This window comes from Pan troglodytes, chromosome 13 (genome assembly GCF_028858775.2).
Source record: "Pan troglodytes isolate AG18354 chromosome 13, NHGRI_mPanTro3-v2.0_pri, whole genome shotgun sequence".
Classification (NCBI taxonomy): Eukaryota; Metazoa; Chordata; class Mammalia; order Primates; family Hominidae; genus Pan; species Pan troglodytes.
Window position 1 is genome coordinate 37,843,973 of NC_072411.2, and position 21,826 is coordinate 37,865,798.

The 21,826-nt window shown below is 47.1% G+C and overlaps 1 protein-coding gene across 1 annotated transcript in view; it reads right to left on the bottom strand.

Moving 5' to 3' along the window:
- LCT (lactase) overlaps nucleotides 1-21,826 on the bottom strand; it is a 55,654-nt gene that overhangs the window by 24,579 nt on the left and 9,249 nt on the right. Inside the window, exons 3-7 of the mRNA XM_016949753.4 lie at nucleotides 19,551-19,634; nucleotides 13,850-13,952; nucleotides 11,973-12,051; nucleotides 7,295-8,015; nucleotides 2,259-2,904 (exon numbers count right to left, since the gene is read on the bottom strand). Coding sequence (XP_016805242.3) covers nucleotides 2,259-2,904; nucleotides 7,295-8,015; nucleotides 11,973-12,051; nucleotides 13,850-13,952; nucleotides 19,551-19,634 — 1,633 coding nt within the window. The remainder of the gene's footprint in view (nucleotides 1-2,258; nucleotides 2,905-7,294; nucleotides 8,016-11,972; nucleotides 12,052-13,849; nucleotides 13,953-19,550; nucleotides 19,635-21,826) is intronic.

The following is a 21,826-nucleotide window of genomic DNA, read 5'->3' on the forward strand; positions in this document are numbered from 1 at the left end:
TGGGGTCTCACTGTGTTGCCCAGGCTGGTCTCAAACTCCTGGACTCAAGTGATCCTCCCAAGTAGCTGGGACTGACTACAGGAGTGAGCTAGTGCACCATTATTTTATTTATTTATCTTTTAAAGACTAGTCAGTGCAGTAGTGAGAAGGGGGAGAAGGGTATTAGAAGCTGTTTGATCTGTAACTGGCTGTGAACAGTCAACTGAGATAAGTTATTACCTCAGACCAGCGAGGACTGTTTTTCAATAAAATAGTTTTTATTGAAAAATTAGAAGTATAGTCTCTGTTACTAATGTTGCTTTTAAAAAGTGTTCCTTTTGACATGAAAGTTTTGGGGGTGACTTGGGTTACCCCCCAAATGTTCATCCTTTTTCCCCCTCAGAATGGATAAAAGGAAAATCCACAAGATCCTCACAAAACATCAGGCCACTTTTGTGGCCATAAATCTCAAACCAAAGGAGCATCCCCATCTTCAAATAAATAGTGGAGGGGATGTGTCCCATGTGTTACCACCAGGGTGTCTTGGTTTTATATAAAATACATAAATCAATCTTTTAACAATATGCTTTTGCTTTTCCTTGTTTATGTTTAGTAATATTGACATTAAGTGACAACATATTTCATATTTTAAAAAAGAAATAAAGCAGCCTGGGCAACATGGCCAGACTCTGTCTCTATTGAAAAAAAAAAAAAAAATGTGGCCAGGCATGGTGGCTCATGCCTGTAATCTCAGTACTTTGGGAGGCTGAGGCAGGCGGATCATGAGGTCAGGAGATTGAGATCATCCTGGCTAACATGGTGAAAACCTGCCTCTACTGAAAATACAAAAAAATTAGCCGGGCGTGGTGACAGGAGCCTGTAGTCCCAGCTACTCAGGAGGCTGAGGCAGGAGAATGGCGTGAACCCAGGAGGCGGAGCTTGCAGTGAGCCGAGATCGCGCCACTGCACTCCAGCCTCGGCGACAGAGCCAGACTCCGTCTCAAAAAAAGAAAAGAAAAGAAAAGAAAATTAGCCTGGTGTGGTGGTGTGCACCTGTAGTCCCAGCCACTTGGGAGGCTGAGGTGGGAGAATCGCTTGAGCCCAGGAGGTCAAGGCTGCAGTGAGCCCAGATCAGGTCAGTGTACTCCTCAGAGCAAGACCCTGTCTAAAAAAATTAAAATAAAAATAAATAAATAAATAAAGCCTAAAACATATATTCCCTGATACAGTGCATTGAATGGTGACCCCCGAAAGATATGTCTAAATTCTAACCCGTGGTGCCAGTGAATATAACCTTATTTGGAAAAAGGATCTTTGCAGATGTAATTAAGTTAATGAGCTCAAGATAAGAACATCCTGGGTTAACTGAGGACTGACCTGTGAGATGAAATCTATTTGCCATACCTTTCCAATTGGAATAAAAAGACATATGAAATAGTATGTCAGGTAAGAATGAGACCGTAGATGTGGATCAATTGGATCAAAATCAATGACATAGAATGTAGATTTTATAGCCAATTAAAGGAAATGAAGACCAGTGTGGCTGGAGCAATGAGGGAAGAGTTAATGGGTTGGAGTCCGGAGGATCACTAGAGCCTAGGAGTTTGAGGCTGAAGTGAGCTATGAACATGCCACTCTATTCCAGTCTATGTGACAAAGCAAGACCCTGATTCTAAAAAAAAAAAAAAAGATAATGAGGCTTGATGACTGCATAGGACTCAGATGGGCAGAATGTAGACGGAGGTATTCTAGGCAATAAGGACACTGGGTCAGGCATGGTGGCTCATGCCTGTAGTCCCAACACTTTGGGAGGACTGAAGTGAGAAGACTGTTTGAGCCCAGGAGTTTGAGACCAGCCTGGGCAATGTGAAGAGACCCCATGTCTAAAAAAAAAAAAAATAAGCCACGCATAGTGGTTTGCACTGTGGTCCCAGCTACTCAAGAGGCTGAGGTGGGAGGTTGGCTTGAGCTTAGGACTTTGAGGCTGCAGTGAGCGATGTTTATGCCACTGCACTCCAGCTCTCCAGCGGGCAACACAGCAAGACCCTGTCTCAAAAACAAAACAAAATAAAACAAAAAAACCACAGGAGCAAAGACGTGAATGACATGAATGAACCTTGGGAAAGAGAGTTAGGGAGCTGACGTGAAGGACTCCCCACTATTATGCTTTCTTTGGCTCCATTTCTCTAGGAGACTTTCTTTGTCTTATTAAACAAAACTGTGAAGACTTGGAGAAGTACCACCCACCTTCCAAACACTGGCACATCCATTGTTCTTACCCTTGAGCACCTCATTGATATATTGATTGAAGTAGTCTACTCTCAAGGAATCATCAAAGAGATTTTCACTTTCCCCTATGGGCATGCCATTCCCGGCAAGGTATATTGGAACTTTTCCTCTTGTGTATTCCAGGGATACAAACTGCAACAGCCTCCTTATCCCCCAGGGCACCACACGAATCCAAGAGGATGAGGTCTGGGGCCACACATGGTTCACGTGTTGGGAGAAGCCTCCAATGGTATCATAGCTAGGGATGCAGGTGTTTTGTGGGGCGTTGCTGATGAGGCGGGAGGTGTAATGCGACAGACCCAGAAAATCAGCAGAGCCTTTCAGGAGCTGCTTCTCTGCCTCTGTGAACTCGGGGAGTTGAGCCACAGGATGGGAGCACTGTCTGTTCATCTGTTGGATCTGGGTCCTCAGGGTGGCTGGGTAGTCTCCATCCACAAAGACAGGGTGTGCAAACCAGCCCAGCATGAAGTGCAAGAAGCGCTCAGAGGCTCTTAGGTCCTCAGGCCTCTCTGGAGACAGGGGTTCTGCCCAGTCTGAGTTCAGCACAATGCCCACGTGCCCCTGCTGCTGTGGGCGATGGTGGCTGTTGTAGTGGTGCCAAGTTCTGGCATGAGCCTTGAGGACCAAGTGAGCCACCTTGTGAAAAAGTAAGAAGGAAATACAGTGATTAGTAATAATAACAATGACAACAACAGGACTAATGAACCAATAACAAGTCAACAACAATGTCAACAAGTCAATAAAGACAACAACAACATTGACATTGTCAATATTGACAACATCAGCACTAATGTTAACATCAAGTCATCAACAAATAACAATGTTGACACTAACGTCAATGATGTTAACAAGTCAATAATAAAGTTAACAAGTTAACAACATAAACAACAAGTTAAGACTGATACTAACAATGTCAACAAGTCAACAATGTCAAGAAATCCAAACCAATGTCAACAAGTCAATAATATCAACGATGTTGATGTCAACAACATCAATACCAACATGAACAGCATCAACAAGTGAACACCAATGTGAAAAGGTCAACAATATCAAGTCAACAATGTCAACAAGTCAACACCAATATCATCAACAAAATCAACAAGTCAACAGCAATTCTTCAAAATTGTCAACAAAATAACAGCATCAACAACCACATTAACAATAACAACTAACATATATTGGGCACCTACTACTTAATGAATTCTCTCATGTAATCCTCACCACAACCTCATATGGCAGGTACAATTATTATCACCACTATAGAGATGGGGAAAACAAGATCCAGAGCTGTGTAGTAACTTCACAAGGCCAAGAGTCAGGAGTAAAGTGAGAACAAGCCCCTGGCAGTCTGATTCCAAGCCTGTTACTGTTACCCACACTGCTATTCTGCCTCTGTCCTTAATAAGTGCTTTTTGAGAAATTAGTCCATGGGGAGTATTATTTTAATTAGCACACAAGGGAGAGGAGGGCTCTTTCTTGCTTATTTGTTCTTCTTTCTGTTTAATGGAATCTCGAAAGAAAAACCAAACTAGGAGTTTCTTTGTAGACTTAACTCATGCTCTTACAAACAGCAACAGCTTTTTGTGGGAAGTAGGGGCAAAAGGAGGGTGTCTGAAATATAACAAGCCTAGATTTAAATCTTGACTCTGTTACTAACTTGTTAACTTGGACAATTTATTCTCTCAACTTCAGCTTACTTGTTGGCAAGAAGTGGGTAATTATGGATCCATCTGGGATGATTAAATACATGTATATAAAGCATTGAGCAGAAACTCAGAGAGCAGGAGTGAGCTTGCTAAATCTTAGCTTGCTTTCCTTTTTCCTTTTTATCATCTGAAGAGGATGACACTTACCTCTGAAGAATTTCATGTCAAAATATGCCATAATCACTAAAACGCCTGGCTGCTTCTCACATCCCAAATATTCGTCCTTAGTTGAGTTCTAAACTCGAATGGCAAACTGTGCTCCTTTCCCAAAAGCAAGGATGTCTTTCTTCTAAATTAGCCAGTGTCAGGAAGGGAGCTCAGTGGAATATTAGACAACCATCAAAAACAGTCATCACGACTGCTTAATAATAGGGAAAAGTGCTAATGACATGATATCAAGTAAACAGTGAGCAACAATCTGAGGTGCCCTGTGACAACATCATAAATGCAAAGAAGCCAAGACTGGAAGGAAATACTCTAAAATAATAAAATACCTTTTTTTTTTTTGAGATGGAGTCTCGCTCTGTCACCAGGCTGGAGTGCAGTGGCGCAATCTCGGCTCACCGCAACCTCCACCTCCTAGGTTCAAGCGATTCTCCTGCCTCATCCTCCAGAGTAGCTGGGACTACAGGTGCCCGCCACCATGCCAGGCTAATTTTTGTATTTTTAGTAGAGACAGGTTTTCACTATGTTGGCCAGGCTGGTCTCGAACCCCTGATCTCGTGATCCGCCCGCCTCGGCCTCCCAAAGTGCTGAGATTACAGGCGTGAGCCACCGCGCCTGGCCCAAGACATTTTTTTCTTTAAATTTTTTCCTTAATAGTTGCTATGAACTGAATTAGTTCCCCCATCAAAATTCATATGTTGAAGCCCTAATCCCCAATGTGATGGTATTTGGAGATAGGGCCTTTGAGGGGTGATTAGATTTAGAGGAGGTCGTGAGGGTGGGACTCTCATGGTGGTGGTATTAGTGTCCTTATAAGAAAAGATACCAGTGAGTTCTTCCAACCACCCCTATATGAGGACAGCAAGAAGGTGGCTGCCTGCAGGCCAGGAAGAGAGCCCTCACCAGAACACAAACATGCTGGTCCCTTGATCTTGGACTTCCCCAGCTCCAGAATGCTGGGAAATAAATATCTGTTGTTTAAACCACCAGTCTATGGTGTTTTGTTATTGCAGCTCAAGCTCACTAAGACAATGGTATTCTAACATTGAACTAATAAATAAAGGGAAGAATTGAAGGAGAAGAGTGAAGGGGACTTTCTCATCAAAGTCTCTGTAAAGATATCTCAAGAGCCACAGTTCAAAGGGGAAGAAAAGCCTAAGAAGAAAACGTTTAGATAAGTTTTACAACAAGGAGTGAAACAGAAGATTTCAAACCTTCCATTTTCAGAAGGTGGGTGGTGGAATGGCTCCATATGTGCAGTCACTTGCTGCTCAAGAGCTGAATGGAAGCTCTGACTTATGTGCTACAATGTTTGACATTTCATTGAGTTATTTATTCATGATGTTCCAGCTCACCCTAGTAATGGTCTTTTTGAAGAGTTCTGTAATTTTGCTACGTGTGTTAGTGTCATCTTCCCCAAAAGGCTATAACATGTCCAGGGTGTGGCTGTGACCCCTCTTTAACACCTAGCACGGGGCACAGGAAATAGTATTATTATTATTATTATTTTTGAGATGAAAGTCTCGCTTTGTCACCCAGGCTGCCCAGGCTGGAGTGCAGTGGCATAATCTCGGCTCACTACAACCTCCGCCTCCCAGGATGAAGTGATTCTCTTGCCTCAGCCTCCCAAGTAGATGGGATTACAGGCGCCCACCAACACATCTGGCTAATTTTTGTATTTTAGTAGAGACAGGATTTCACCATGTTGGCCAGGCTGGTCTCGAACTCCTGACCTCCCAGGTGATCTGCCTGCCTTGGCCTCCCAAAGTGCTGGGATTACAGGCGTGAGCCACCATGCCCGGCCGGAAATACTCATCTTTAAGAATGGAACCCAAACAGTGACAGGGAAAAGGCAGACTAACATGTCCATCCTGAAGAACACTGCCAAAGAAAGCTGGTGGGTTTTCTGGGAGATTCCGAAGAAAAAGGGAAATAATGGAAAAGACCTATAACCATTTAAAATTTTGTGCCAAGTGTATACATCCCCTTCTTGTTGAAACGATGCCCTGACTGGCGTCTGGAAAGCCAATGCCTCCTTGCCTCTTCCCTCTCTGCCTCCTCAGCTCTCAGTGAGCGTATTGAGGAGTAAAGCATGGGTCCTTGGCCCACACCAGTCAGTTGTCACAGCCCCCTGGCCAGGACCCAGCAATGAGTTCAGGGTGGGTATGCGACCCACTGAGAGACCATGAGACACAGGGACACTTCTGTTGGGAAGGACAGAAAAGAGCCGAGCTTTTGTCCCTACTGGTCATGAAATAACAGAAACAGGGCTGCTGCCATCTGGCTGCAAAGTAGCCCAAGAATAAAGCCAACGAGGGGAACAGGAGAGGAACTGGGTCCTGGTGGCATCGCTTGTGCTCTGATCAAATGCCACCCTGATCAGGCTAAATGAAGAATTTTCAACCTCCTGAATGTGTAAATTCTCTCCTTGCTTAAGTCACTTTGGGTTGAGCTTTCTGTCACTTGTCACTGACATGAGGAACTTGATTTGGAGTCAAGAAGACTCGGACTCAAATCCTGACTTCCACCTGGCTACTCACTAGCAATGTCATCATGACCACATTGTTTATCCTGTCTGAGCCTCACTCATCCATCAGTGCTATTCTGAGTATGTAATAACTATTATATTTTAAAAGTACCAGTAGAGGGTCTGGACAAAATAAGGTGATTAACAATTTTTTTTTTTTTTTTTTTTTTTTGAGACAGGGTCTTGCTCTGTTGACCAGGCTGGAGTGCAGTGGCAAAATCTTGGCTCACTGCAGCCTCTGCATACCAGGCTCAAGCGATCCTCCCACCTCAGTCTCCTGGGTAGGTGGGATCACAGGTGTGCAACACTATGCCCAGCTAATTTTTGTATTTTTTTTGCAGAGACAAGATTTCGCTATGTTGCCCAGTCTGGTCTCGAACTCCTGGACTCAAGAAATCTGCCTGCCTTGGCCTCCCACAGTGATGAGATTACTGGCATGAGCCACTGCACCTGGCCAGGTGATTAACAATTTAATTAACAATTTATGGTTCCTTCCCTCCCCCTGATTTCCTTTAAAGAAAGAACAAAAAGTAAAGGCTTGCTGATGGAAGAAAACAGAGAAAATGACTTTCTTCCAGCCAATGTCCTTTCTCCTCCAATTAGTAGGAGCTGCAGGGATGGGAAGTACCTTAAAAGAGGCCACTCCTGGGTCAGAGATGCCGGGAGGGTGCTGACCGGTGCCATAGCCTGCGTAGCTCATCACCCACGGCTCATGGAAGGTCACCCACAGCTTCACACGGTCCCCAAATGTGGAGAAGCAGAAGGCCGCATAGTCCAGGAAGGCATCCACCACGCTCTCATTCTGCCATCCACCATGATCCTGCAGGGCCTGAGGCAGGTCCCAGTGGAACAGCGTGGCCATGGGCTCGATGCCCGCATCCTGTAGGCTGTCAATCAGCTTGTTGTAGTAGGCAACGCCTGGGAGGCTGGGGCTGCTCCCGTGCCCCATGGGGAAGATCCGGGACCAGGAGATGGAGAATTTGTACACCTGAGCCCGGAGGCCGCGAAGCAGGGCGACGTCAGAGGCTACCTTGTGGTAGCTGTCGCTGGCCACCTCCGGCGTCGCTTGGCCCTCAGTGGTGTTCAGGAGCCTGCGTGGATCCCAGATGCTCGCCCCTCTCCCACCCTCGGCCCAGCCTCCTTCCACGTTAAAGGCTCCTGTGGAGGCACCCCAGAGGAAGCCTTCAGGGAAAGTATCCTGCAGGAAGGCATCCCTTTCCGCCCTGGCCTGATTGGCAAATGCTTCCCAGACTCTCTGATAGGCAGAGGCAGGAGAGGAGTCCGTGGTCTCGTGGTCCTGCTGCTGGTCAGGCTGAAGGGCCAGGCTGCCAGTCAGAGAACAAGACATGCTGCAGGATTGAAGGGACAAAAAGGGACATAATAATGAGTGACGCTGGCAGTTACAAATGCCCCCTACGGATGACTACTGTGTTTAATCAGAAAAGATTCCAGAAACACTGAGTCAAAAGTCATATCTGCAAAGCCATGGGCAGGAAGTAACTGGCAGATGGGAAAATTATTATTATTACCCCTTCTGAGGTGAGTGATTCTTGCTCTTTCATGGTTAAAACAGGAACAATGCTACTGTTCTCTGTATTAGATTGCCCTTGAATATTGTCTTCAGTGTTAGTACCATACTTTATTCTTCTTATAATTCATTATTTGTAAAACATAGCTAATAATAACAATGACTCCAATTTATTGAGCCTTGATTCTGCGCTGGCCACTGTAATAAGAATGGATGTGTATTATCTCATTTAATTTTCCCAACAAATTTATGAGATGGGTACTACAATGATTTATCCTCATCCTACACAGGAGGAAACTGAGACTAAAAGAAACGGGGGCTGGGTGTGGTGGCTCATGCCTGTAATCCCAGCACTCTGGGAGGCCGAGGCAGGTGGATCACGAGGTCAGAAGTTCGAGACCAGACTGACCAACATGGGGAAACCCCGTCTCTACTAAAAATACAAAATTAGCCAGGCGTGGTGGTGGGGGCCTGTAATCCCAGCTACTCAGGAGACTGAAGCAGGAGAATCACTTGAACCCGGGAGGCAGAGGTTGTGGTGAGCTGAGATCACGCCATTGCACTCCAGCCTGGGCAACAAGAGTGAAACTCCGTCTAAAAAAAAAAAAAGAAATGGAAAACTTCCTGATTTCAGGGAGCCAGCAGCTATTTATCAGCTGGTACAGAAGTACACTGATGTGGACCAGTTGAATATCAGTCCTGGCTACTGCTTCCTTTCTTCATGCTGCTTGGATTTCTGACATAATGGCAGGAGCTCAAGCATCCATCCTGAACCATGAGGTAGAAACCTTATTAAAGGTGACAAAGCAACAACAAAGGAGCCTGGAATCCTGGTGATTATGAGTAACTTCTCCTTGCACACAGCTTGCAGGTGGTGGAGCAGATTCTGTGCTTTTAACCTCATACACATACATGTTTATGTGCATGTATATGCGTGTACATACGTATATGCATATGAAATAAAACATCACATAAAAGTGCATGCTGCATTTATACAAAATGTGGTCTGATTTTTCTATTTTATTCTAGTCCATTTTCCTCCCTCCCACTCTCCTTTCCTCTTTTTTCTTTTTTTTTTTTCAATTGTGATTGCCAACTTCTAAATTGAGTCATGTCATGCAGGCAGGAAAGCATGCATGCTGCAAATTACAGCCAGCAGAGGTCGGCCTTGAGGAGTGTGGCACATGCCTGGGGAAAAGGACGTGGAGTACAAGAGCATCTCCCTGTCACACAGCCATCGTGTGGAGAGCCGATGGCACCTATACCAGGCTGGCCCACAGCGCAGAACTGGGAGAAGTGACAGGAACACTACACAGGGATCTTCCTCTCAAAAAGCGAAGCCTGGGGCCGGGTCACTCTGCAGGAGGCGTCTTCCGAACCTAAGAGCCTTCTGTTTCACTCAGCATCAACTCCCTGACATTTGCTAGATCAGGGGGAAAGGCCTTTCTTTCATAGATGATCCCAAAACATATGCGACTGTGGATCGCAGCTGGGGATGTGTCGCGGCCCCTCGGTGCTCAGCCTCTGCGTATCCACGGTGCCCATAAACACAGCGTCCGCTGCTCCAAACCTCGCTCTTACCCAGCCCTCCTGGCCCTGACTGTCCTCCTGGATTGCATGAAGAGTTTTAAGGAAACAAATAAACTGCCCTGGGATGAAACAGAACTTGCTGTACAGGCTTGGAGCTGGGAACCCTGGGTTTGCCGGCCATGGAGAGGGATTTAGCACATGACGGCACCTCAGGCTCCACACCCAGGGCTCCTAAGTTCTCCCTTTTTTAGGGTGCAGTGCTGTGTGTCTCCTGCCACATTCTCATGTGAGAGTTGTTCAGGGGCCGCTCTGTCTCCCCTATAAGGTCTAGAATTCTGAAGGAGAAAACTAGGTTAGTCATTTCTGAATCACTCCCCACCCACCGCCCCTGCATTCAGCGGGTTCTCCAACCACATCCTCCTGAGTAGGGGCCCCTGGCTGTCCGTTTAATGTAAGCCTGTGTTGGCCCTCCCCTTCAGGCAAAGCACCACCAAGTGCTGAGAGAATCTCCGAGCTGGTGTCACTTGTAATCACTGGCTTTTCAGGGAACCCATTTTATTACGGCTTCTTGAGTTTTCTTTTGTGAAGCCACAGCCAGTCCTTCTTGGCTGACTCCAAGTGTGGTCAGGAAGCAGTGGTAACCCATGTCTGTCTATTGCAAGTCTGCACTGCCACACAAAGCCTGAGGTACAGCTGCTGCTGCGGGTCTGTTGATCTGAACTGCTGATTTGAAGTGGATTGAGAGGATGGAACAATAGAAGGAGGATATGGCTCAGGACAGTCAAGTACTGGAAGAGGAAAGGTACAAAGAGGTGTTGGCACTGAATGACCCTGAACAGGGCTGCACTGGAAATATCAGAGGTGAGTGACAAAGAGAACTCTAGTTGAAGGTCTGGAAGTCAATTATTGTCTCCAGCTTTTGTCCCACCCTAAGGGATGGTGCATGAACTTCATGCATGTAACATCCCTCCAGGAGCGCTGAGGTTCTGGGCAATTCCCAGTGCTGGCTACCATGCCATTCTTTTCTCATTCACTCAAGAGCGTATTGGGATATGTGTGCATGAAAGCAATGTAATTATGGGCACAACCTCAAAATCTGCTCTAATTTTTTTTTTTTTTTTTTTTTTGAGATGGAGTCTCGCTCCGTCACCCAGGCTGGAGTGCAATGGCGCGATCTCGGCTCACTGCAAGCTCTGCCTCCAGGGTTCACACCATTCTCCTGCCTCAGCCTCCCGAGTAGCTGGGAATACAGGCGCCCGCCACCATGCCCGGCTAATTTTTTTGTATTTTTAGTAGAGACGGGGTTTCACTGTGTTAGCCAGGATGGTCTTGATCTCCTGACCTCGTGATCCACCCGCCTCGGCCTCCCAAAGTTCTGGGATTACAGGCGTGAGCCACCGTGCCTGGCAATCTGCTCTAATTTTTTAAAGCATATCATTTGCAAACTTTGGCACTTGAGTCACTCAGTAAGATATTATTTACAACCCCACCATAGATTCAAACCTCTGTCCCTAGAATGTTGTCGAGTTAGGCATCTGGCTTGCAGCAACAGCTGGCTTTCCTGTCTACGCTGTCTCCTTCCAGGGAGGATGTTTCACCCTTCATATTGAGGAAATGGGCACAGAGAACCCATTTCTCTTACTCATCATGTAACTTCAGCGGGATGGTCAGATCTATCTTTAACCTGGCCACTCTTCCACAAGCTCACACTGTCTCCAGCAAGATCTTAAACTAGAAGGCAGGAGTTCAAATCCTAGCTGGTGCAGTGGCACAATCTCGGCTCACAGCACCTTCTGCCTCCTGGGCTCAAGCGATCCTCCGACCTCAGTCTCCCAAGTAGCTGGGACCATAGGCATGCACCACTATGCCTGGCTAATTTTTGTATTTTTGTAATTTTTTGTAGAGACAGAGTTTCACCATGTTGCCCAGCCCAGTCTTGAACTCCTGGACTCAAGCAATCTTCCAACCTTTGCCTACCAGAGTGCTGGGATTACAGGTGTGAGCCATCATGCTAGTTGCGCACAGTTGGGCGAACTGACAGATGAGAAAGCAGAACCTCGTGAGTCCCACTCAGTAAGAGACTCCCTACTTTCTTTCTGAGTCTTTGTTTCTCATCAATTGAATGGCAATAATCAACTTGGTGGCCCAAGAGTTGATGACAACAGTCCTATAAGATTATACATGTAAAAGAAACAGAGTATTCTACAAATATCAGTTATTGATAGTTCAATAGGCAACCTGACATTACCTTTTCTTGGAACTTGATGAACAACTCAGAAACTCATTAATATCAAACCCAATGGTGAGCACTTGGTCTTTATTTATGGCTGTAAGAGAAGAAATTGAATTAACTCTATGTAAATGCCAACTAAGAACATGCAAATCTGAAATCAACAGTTTTCCTCGCTCATACGACACACCCAAACTCCAAGCAGTGGTTCCAAGCCCCTTTGGAAAATACCATGGGCTAACGACTTTAAAAGCTTAGAAGTGAGTTCTACTTACTTATTACTTAAAAGTGGTTCTCAAACTTCAAGGTGAATCAAAATCATCTGTAGAGCTTGTTAAAACACAGGTTGCTGGTCCCACCCCAAGAGTGTCTGATGCAGTAGGTCTCAAGTAGGGCTCAAGAATATGCATTTCTAATGAGCTCCCAGGTGATGCTAATGTTGATGCTGCTGGTCTGGGAACCACAACTTTGGGAACAATTGATTTAGAAGAACTCAAAGATCAGAAAGGGGTGGAATATTTTTTAAATTGTGGTAAAATACGTATAAACAGAAAAGGTACAATTTTAACCACTTAGAGAGAGGTGGGATCTAAGAACAGAAATTGTTATGCCATCAAAGGTGAGTTAAGATAAGCATTATTAAATGGTATCTATGGATGAACTTCAGGGGCCCTGTGGAGCCAACCCAATGCTGGGAGGGGGTCCAGGTGTGCTATGGTTTGGATGTGGTTTGTCCCTACAAAAACTCATGTTGAAATTTAATTGCCAGTGTAACATTATTGAGAGGTTATGGACTTTTAAGAGACATTTGGGTCATGAGGGATCCACCTTCAGGGATTAGTGCAGTCTCCAGGGAGTGAGTTCCCATTCTAGTGGGACTGGATTAGTTACCATACAGTGGTTGTTATAAAGTGAGGCTGCTTCTGGTGTTTTATCTATTTGCAGGCACTTCCTTCCCCTTCCACTTCTCTGCCAGGTTAGGATGCAGCATGAGGCCCTCACCAGAAGCTGACCAGATGTGGCTGCCTGATCTTGAACTTCCCAGTCCCCAGAACCATGAGCTAAATAAACCTTTTTTCTCTATAAATTACGCAGTCTAGAGTATTCTATTATAGCAACACAAGACAGACTAAGACACAGTGGTAGAAAGAACACTACTGACTTCTCCCATACTCTGGCCTATGGACAAGAGTGACAGACAGACAAGAGTGAATATCAGGGCCCTCAGGCACATTCCCCTCTGCCCCTTCCTCCCTTCTTGCAGAGTCTCCAGTGACTGCCAGCCTCAGTGCTATCATAGACCCCACCTTTCCCCTGACTTGATTGGACCAGAAGCAGCCTCCTGATCCATGGCCAACAATCAGATTCACTTTCAAGAATTTGAACTAAGAGACACTAGGAAGATGGCCCTTGAGCTGTGAGTCCTACACTTGAAAGTTCTTAGCATCTTGGTCAGGTACCCACCAGGGCCATGTGCAAACTGAGATAATGGGGACATGGAACAAGGGTAAGTGGAGAGGGCTGGCTGGAGAGAGACGGGCAGAGGAAAGCCCTGCCAAGAGGAGCAGAGATGAGAGACCTTGGAGGGAGAGGTAATGAAAGGAGGCAAAGATGATTTTCCATGCTTACAACTCACAGCTGAGGCCTAACTATCTTTATGTCCATAAGAGGCATCCTTGTGTCGAACCTCTCCTCTTTCTTGGGTCAATGGGGGATGGTTGCAAGGGACCATCAGTAGGAAGGCATAGTACACTAACCCAGTCTGGGGTGGGCTTTTAGACTAGTCTTCCTCCCATGCTCCTCCTCCCATTGGAACCCCGGACTTTCAAGACTGCTACCTAGCACACCAGTGCACCAGATGTCACTCAAAACCTCTTCAGCAATGGCCCACTCACCTTCAAAAAGGCTGAAGAGCAGACTGGCTGGGTTCTTCATGGTGGAGGGGCAGTCCGGGAGTTTTAGGTTGAAGATGAAAACTTTCACTTTTGGCTCAATGGTCTGAAAAAGAGAAGGACCAGCAAGTGAACTGAAGCCTCCTGGAAAGCATCTTGATAACAGGGACAGAGTTTCAAGATGAGAAGCTGTGGCACTTACTCTGGCTTTGGAAATGACCTCTAAGTATCTCAGTTAATTAAAGGAGCCGACTCTAGACTCTGAAGGAGAAAGATCTACAATTTTCAATAACATAGTCTACCCTCCCCACCAACCCCCACCTTCACCTCTTCTTTCATCACAGGCTTACAGGGCACCTCTTAGAGCCAGGCACGGTGTTAGGATCAGGAACAAGGCCACTGCTCACATCCAGAGCCTGTGCTACTTAAGAAGCTTAGTTAAGAGGCCACCATCTATGGATGTCTGGGATTTGCTTCAAAATAATCCAGTTTGGTTAGCTGGGTGTGGTGGTGCATGCCTGTAGTTCCAGCTACTTGGGAGGCTGAGCCAGGAGGATCGCTTGAGTCCAGGAGTTTAAGGCTGCAGTGAGCTATGATTGCACCACTGCACTCCAGCCTGGGTGACAGAGCAAGATCCTGTCCTAAAAAAAATTTTTTTTAATTAAAAATCTAGTTTGGGAGATAGAAGTTATAGGTTAGGTGAAAGAAGATTAGCTATGAGCCAATAATAGCTCTTGCAGCTGGAGATGGCTTCGTAGGGGTTCATCATTCTTTTTACTTTTGGATGTTAGAAATTTTCCAAAACAAAAAGTTACAGCAGCCCAGTGGGTGTGGTGGCTCACGCCTATAATCCCAGCACTTTGGGAAGTTGAGGCGGGCGGATCACCTGGGGTCAGGAGTTTGAGACCAGCCTGATCAACATGGTGAAACCCTGTCTCTATCAAAAATACAAAAATTAGCTGGGCTTGGTGGTGCACGCCTGTAATATCAGCTACTTGGGAGGCTGAGACAGGAGAATCGCTCGAACTCAAGAGGCAGAGGTTGCAGTGAACCGCTGCACTTCAGTCTGGGCAACAAGAGCCAGGCTCCATCTCAAAAAAAAAAAAAAAAAAGAAAAGTTATATTAGCTGTTATCATTAAAATGGAAGCAAATGTAATTTCCTCTTCTTATTTCTAGCCATTTCAGTATCAAGGAAAACGTCTCAGGGCTGACATGCTGTTTGACTTCACTTTAAATTACCTTTTTTGCGGGGCTTGGAGTTTGGTCATTTTACTCACAGTAACTTTTTCCTCCTCTGAGCAACTAAAAGCTACCAAAAGATACCAATAGTAACCACTTTAAAAGGAGCCAGGCATAGTCTTTACTTTCTCATAGCCACCTGTGACTTTCTTTACAGATGGGGAGTCAGAAGCTCGAGAGGCCGAGCGGGTTGCCCATGACTGCGCAGTTAGTGGAGCTGTGACTCCACACAGTCCTCATCCCTCCCTGTGCTGGGTCAATGCAGTGGGGACAAACGACCCAGGGTGACGTGCTTAGGGAAGCAAGGGTTTTCTCCTTCCTGAAAGACGGATATGCCATGAGGCAGCCGGTGATGTCCCAGGGCTGGAGAGCTAGAGGAGCCTCGGAGGCCCCCAGCCTGTCTTCTGCCAAGCGGAGAACTCCCTGGGAGCACAGCTTTTTCTGATAAGTGGATGGGGGACCTCCTCGTGTGCCTCCTGCAGAACCGAGAACCCTGGGGTGTGCCGCAGCTCTTCATTTCTGGGCTTGAGGCTGTTCTCAGGCCCTCAGACAGCTGTGTGCTGTTGGGGAGTGGCCGCTGAGGGCCCCTGAGGCTCAGAGAGGGCTGTGCAGGTGCTCCGGGGAGAGGGTGGGAATGGGAGCAGGTGCCTGCTCCTCCCTGCCCTGCTTTCGCCCTCTTCCCTTGCAGCCCACAGGAAGAGGCCCCTTCAAGGGGAGGGTGGGGTTCCAGGACAGGGAGGGAGGGGACACTGGGAAGGTGGGCAGCGCGATTCAGGCTCCTGTGGACACAACTCAGCCCCTGTTCTCAGGGCAGGCTCAGCTGTTCTCCCTGTCCTGGGTGTGGTAACTGTGCATGGGAAATGCTACCAGGCATGAGACCACAATCCCAGGAAGGAACAGTGTGCTCTCCAGCTCAGGGGTTGTCAGCTGTCATTTCCGAATCTTTGAGGCTGCCTCTGAGGGGCCAACCCTACCCAAGGAAGTAAAAGGAATAGATAACCATTGCAGAACATTTATAAACGGCTGCTAAGTTTGTCTAGGGAGAGTTTTACTATTTGGCTGGCCAGCTACAGACTGAAGTTTCAGTGCTTTACCCAGACACTGGTAGAAGTGTCTTGAAAATGTGGTAGCCAGGTGCAGTGGCTCATGCCTGTAATCTCAGCACTTTAGGAGGTCGAGGGGGGTGGTGGATCACTTGAGGCCAGGAGTTCGAGACCAGCCTAGCCAACATGGTGAAACACCGTCTCTGCTACAAATACAAAAAAAAAAAAAAAAAAAAAAAAAAAAAAGCCAGGCATGGTGGCGGGCACCTGTAGTCCCAGCTACTTGGGAGGCTGAGGCAGGAGAATCGCTTGAACCCCAGAGGTGCAGGTTGCAGTGAGCCGAGATCATGCCACGGGGCACTCCAGCCTGGGTGACAGAGCGAGACTCCATCTTAAAAAAAAAAAATGTTGTGATGGAAAAAGGGAAGAGACTGAAAATCACATCCTCAAGTACCAGCCATGCAGTGCCTCTGCTGCCTGTCAGAGGCACGCCGCCTCCGCACAACAGAGATGGTTTTAAAATGGCAGCTTTGTCTGAACCCATTAGGCTAGCAACAAGCTCTGGTTTAATTCCATGAGGAGGACAAAAGGCAGCTTTAGTCATCACAGGCACAAGCAGACCTCGAAGACACTAGAGTGTTACGTAAGGCCCAGAAACCTTGTCAGCCAGCCCGCAAGCACAGGCCCTGGGCAGCAAGCAAGTTTAGGTTCAGGTGAGGCATTCCCAAAAACAACTGAAACTGATCATATGTGATTTAAAATATACCACCCTCATTATCATGTTCCAAACCCTTGGACTTCTTTTTCTTTTTCTTTATTTTTTTTTGAGACAAGTCTCTCTCTGTCCCCTGGGCTGGAGTGCAGTGGCGCCATCTCGGCTCACTGCAACCTCCACCTCCCGGGTTCAAGCGATTGTTGTGCCTCAGCCTCCCAAGGAGCTGGGATTACAGGTTCATGCCACTATACTTGGTTAATTTTTGTATTTTTAGTAGAGATGGGGTTTCGCCATGTTGGGCAGGCTGGTCTTGAACTCCTGGCCTCAAGTGATCCGCCTGCCTCAACCTCCCAAAGTGCTGGGATTACAGATGTGAGACTTATTTTTCTTTTGAAAAGACAGTGTGGTGTCTTAGAATGAGAAAGCCCTAGTTCATATCCCAACCCTGGAGCTCACCACCTTGGTTAAATTGTTTAAACCTTAGGGTGTGTTTTGAGAGGTTGAGATGATGTGAGAATGAAGTGCCTCCCAGGTGTCTGGGATAAGCAAGCACTAAAATAGCTGTTACTCAGATGTCTTTGTGGCTGCATCTGTCACCTTTGATTAGATCAGTGGTTCCCAACATTCTTGGCACCAGGGACCGGTTTCGTGGAAGACAATTTTTCCACAGACTTGGGGGAGGTAGGGGGGATGATGGGGATGATTTGGGGATGAAATTGTTCCACCTCAGATTATCAGGGATTAGATTCTCATAAGGAGCACGCAACCTGGATCCCTCGCATGCGCAGTTCACAATAGGGTTTGTGCTCCTATCTAATATGGTCGCTGATCTGACAGGAGGTGGAACTCAGGTGGTAATGCTTGCTCGCCTGCCACTCACCTCCTGCTGTGCAGCCAGGTTCCTAACAGGCCATGGACCAGTACTGGTGCTCCGCCTGGGGGCTGGGGACCCCTAAATTAGATCATCTTATTATTTGTAGATAACAAAAGCAGCAGTGTCTACTATATAGACAGCTAGAAACACACAGACATTGGGATAGGACTGGTGCTAATTTGTCCATTTCAAGCACTCTGCCTCAGGTAAAATGGAGGGTCCATGTAGCTGAAGCTCAGTTTGACATTCCTGAGCTTGGCCTTTTATTTTTATTTTTATTTTTGAGATGGAGTCTCGCTCTGTCACCAGGCTGGAGTGCAGTGGCGAAATCTTGGCTCGCTGCAACCTCCGCCTCCCAGGTTCAAGTGATTCTCCTGCCTCCACCTCCCAAGTAGCTGGGACTACAGGTGCGTGCCACCACACCCATCTAATTTTTATATTTTTAGTAGAGATGGGTTTTTACCATGTTGGCCAGGATGGTCTTAATCTCTTGATCTCATGATCCACCCGCCTCGGCCTCCCAAAGTGCTGGGATTACAGGCATGAGCCACTGTGCCTGGCCAGACTTGGCCTTTAAAGGGATAATTCCTCAGGTAAACCATCCTCCTTGGTGACGGAGATGGTGGGATTCAAAATCACAGGTGAGTGTAGGGGGCTGCTCTGCCTCCCTCATGGGAGGCACAGGCTGAAAGCAGCGGGGAGTGGTTTTGTGCCCAAACCTGAAGAGGCAGGAGGTCCAATGTGGGTGCATACCAGTGGCCAGACATCCTTGGAAAGGCCCACAGGAAGGCAGCTCTCCAGGGTTATAGGAATACTGCCAGCACTCGGAAGGTGCAGGAGAAAACGTGGGCACCATCAGATAGACCTTGTCACAGGGGAATAGTTGGGACTCCGGGGAATGAAGCAAGTAAGTCACACAGCAGTGACCAAGCCTAAGAGAGAAACCTGGTAGTTGGATAGGAGGCTCCTAACGCACTTTCTCTAATGAGCCCGCATCATTAGACTTGAGAAAAGCAGTACTGGGTACAGGAGGGAGTACTGAGCTTACTGGAAGGTCCAGACAGCTGGGATCTGATTTAGTAGACCTGGGTGTGAAATGTTTGTTTTTTTTAAAAATGTGGTAAAATAGACATAAAGAAGAAATTTACAGGCCAGGTGTGGTGGCTCACGCCTGTAATCCCAACACTTTGGGAGGCCAAGGTGGGCGGATCACTTTAGGTCAGGAGTTTGAGACCAACGTGACCAACATGGTGAAACCTTGCCTCTACCAAAAATACAAAAATTAGCCAGGCGTGTTTGTGTGTTCCTGTCATCTCAGCTACTGGAGAGGCTGAGGCAGGAGAATTGCTTGAACCTGGGAGGTGGAGGCTGCAGTGAGCCAAGATCGCGCCACTGCACCCCAGCCTGGGCAACCGAGGAAGACTCCGTCTCAAAAAAAAAATTACCATCATAACCATTAAATGTATAGTTCAGTGGTGTTAAGTAGACGCTTATCGTTATGCAACCATCACCCCCATTGATGAGTTGCCATTTTAAAACTCAGAATGAACCCCAGAATCTCAATTCTCGGCAGATTTCTACACAAGCAAGCAGAGGATCTATGTAAATATTCACCTTAACAAGCTAACCCTCGTATCCCTTCTAGGAAAGACTGCCTAACATCCGATGTTCTCTAGGGATGCTTGCAATGGAAATCTCCCCAGACACAACTCAGCCGGTCTCTGCTGTTGATGGAAGTTCAGTTTATGCAGTAGCCAAAGCATTAAATGTCTAATCTGCTCTCTGAAACCTTCGCTGCATTCATCATTAATGTGGAAAAGGGCTCAAATTACCTGCAATTTACTCAGCTTCTGCCGCAGACTTGCCTCATTTTGGCATTCATAAGACAAATCAAGAGAGAGGAAATCGACCGCGTCCTGAAAATAGTTAAATAGGGTCATTAGAACCTAAGCACTGTCAAGACTAAGAGCCTCTCAGAAGTACGCTTTTTTGTTTCTCCCCTTATCACTAAACCAAATATTCCAAAGCAGGATTTTCCAAAGGAAAAGACAGAGATGGAATGAGAAAGTGTGTGTGTGTGTGTGTGTGTGTGTGTGTAGTGGGCGGGGGGTGCCTGTGCCTGTATGTTGTTGGGAATGCATCACCTATGTGCTCATCCATGCGCCTCTGTGCTCAGCACACAGAAAGCATGCAGTGTTGATGGCTAAATGAATGCGTGAAGGAGTGTGTATGCCAGAAATGGGAGGCAGTTAGAGGCCAGTGCTGCCCCTGGTGCTTCCTCCATAGACCCTCACATTTGGCCAGGATGGGGGTGGTGGAGCCTTCAGCCACGCATGGCTCCACAGTCATCCCTGTGAATCCTACCGGGTGTTTGGCTTTGGTTTAAATTTCAGGCCACCGTTTGAAGTCCACCCCCAGTTATCCCTAGCCAGGCCAAGAGCTAGGGCCTGTGGAGTACGCGTTGGGGACTTCCTCTTTAGCAGAGCACAACCCTCATGGTCCTGGTCATCGACACCCCCATCCACACTTCTGATGAGGATGTCCCCTCTGCCCTGTCTCTGGCCTGCATGTGCTCAAAGAACTTCAGATTCACAGAGTCTACACAGGACCATGCCAACACCCCCAGTGCTGTGCTCCCCTCCACGAGCCTGGCTGGCCGTACCTGTCTACCCTTGGCCTGATTAGATAATTACCTGTCTTATCCCTCTCACTGATCATCCGCTTCTTCAAGACAAGGACTAATGGTTACTGTCACCTGGTCAGAACCAAGTGCTCTGTGAATGCCTAGTGTTCCATTATGGGAATGCTAAGCCTGTGGAAGTTACTTATATCCTACTGCTCAAGGTCTTCGCTAAGGTCTGATTGCAAAAGTTCAAAAAATTGCAGCCTCAGGCATAAATGGGTTAATAAGTGGTTCACTACTGGCTCCCTGTTTCTTTCTCAGTCAAGTTGTCATCAGTGTTCACTAAAGACCACACTGGCAGGTATCACTCCAGCATTCCCTGCCCACTCTCGCAGCTCTTCCTTATGTCTGTCAGTTCTGCACAACACATCGTCACTGAGTTCCTACCTCTGAAAGTCACACTGTGTGGGGATGGTGGGTAGGGATTCACATTTAGAGATAAATAATATCCACAGAGGTTTACACCTTTAATAGGGAGGGTTAGCAAATGCACCAATCACACGAGGAGAAGACAGAAATTTAGAAGTGCTGTAAGAAGCCCACATCAGTGGTTCTCATGCCTTGCTGGGGATTAGACTCACCTGGGGACTTCGGATGCCTGTGCAGGCCCAGGTGGGTCCCACCACATTAAGTCTTGGTCTCCGTGCTCTCTCCTAGCTCTCTAGGTGGTTCTGATGCCCACTCAAGCTTGGGAACCACTGGTCTAAATCAATGGCTAAGGGTCCGGGTGGGGACAGAGTGCACCAGGGTGAGTGAGGGAGTGTTACTGAGCGAGGCCTCAGCTGGAGAGCACAGTTACGTGTACATTAACAATGGAGAAAATTTTGCTGGAAGGAGATTTGAGGAAGGCAGGAAGACAGGAAGGACGTCCAGTAGGGGATGCAGGAGGGTAGGAAGCAAGCATAGCACTCACGTGGACAAAATAGGAGGTGAGGCCAGAGAGAGACAGAGAGAGACGCCCACACGTTCATGCACTGGAGGGTCCTGTGGGATTCATCCCACTCAGAAGTGTGGCTTCCCAGCAGGTAACTGGTCAGAACTGTGCTTTTGGGAGATGACCCAGAAGCATTGCACAGCATGGACTGGGGCAGAGAGACCAGTACAAAGGCTATTTCTCGACAAGCATTTTTCTGATCAGCACTTTGGTCTCCTGCGTTCATAACTGATAGCAGTTATCGCCCTCTGCAAACTAATTTAGGTGCCATTCTGGCCGTGCAATCAGCCTGGGAGTTGTCCCTCCAGAACCTTATCAGTCTTGGTTCCATCGTGTTTGAACTGGAAAATCTGAAGACCACACCCTGACTCCTGGGGCCCCCATCAACGCACAGACGCCAATGAGCAGCACAACATCTCTACAGCACCAGGGCAATGCTGCAGAACTACGGAGACCAGCGGTGGTTCCCATGGCTTCCAGACTGCCCAGCT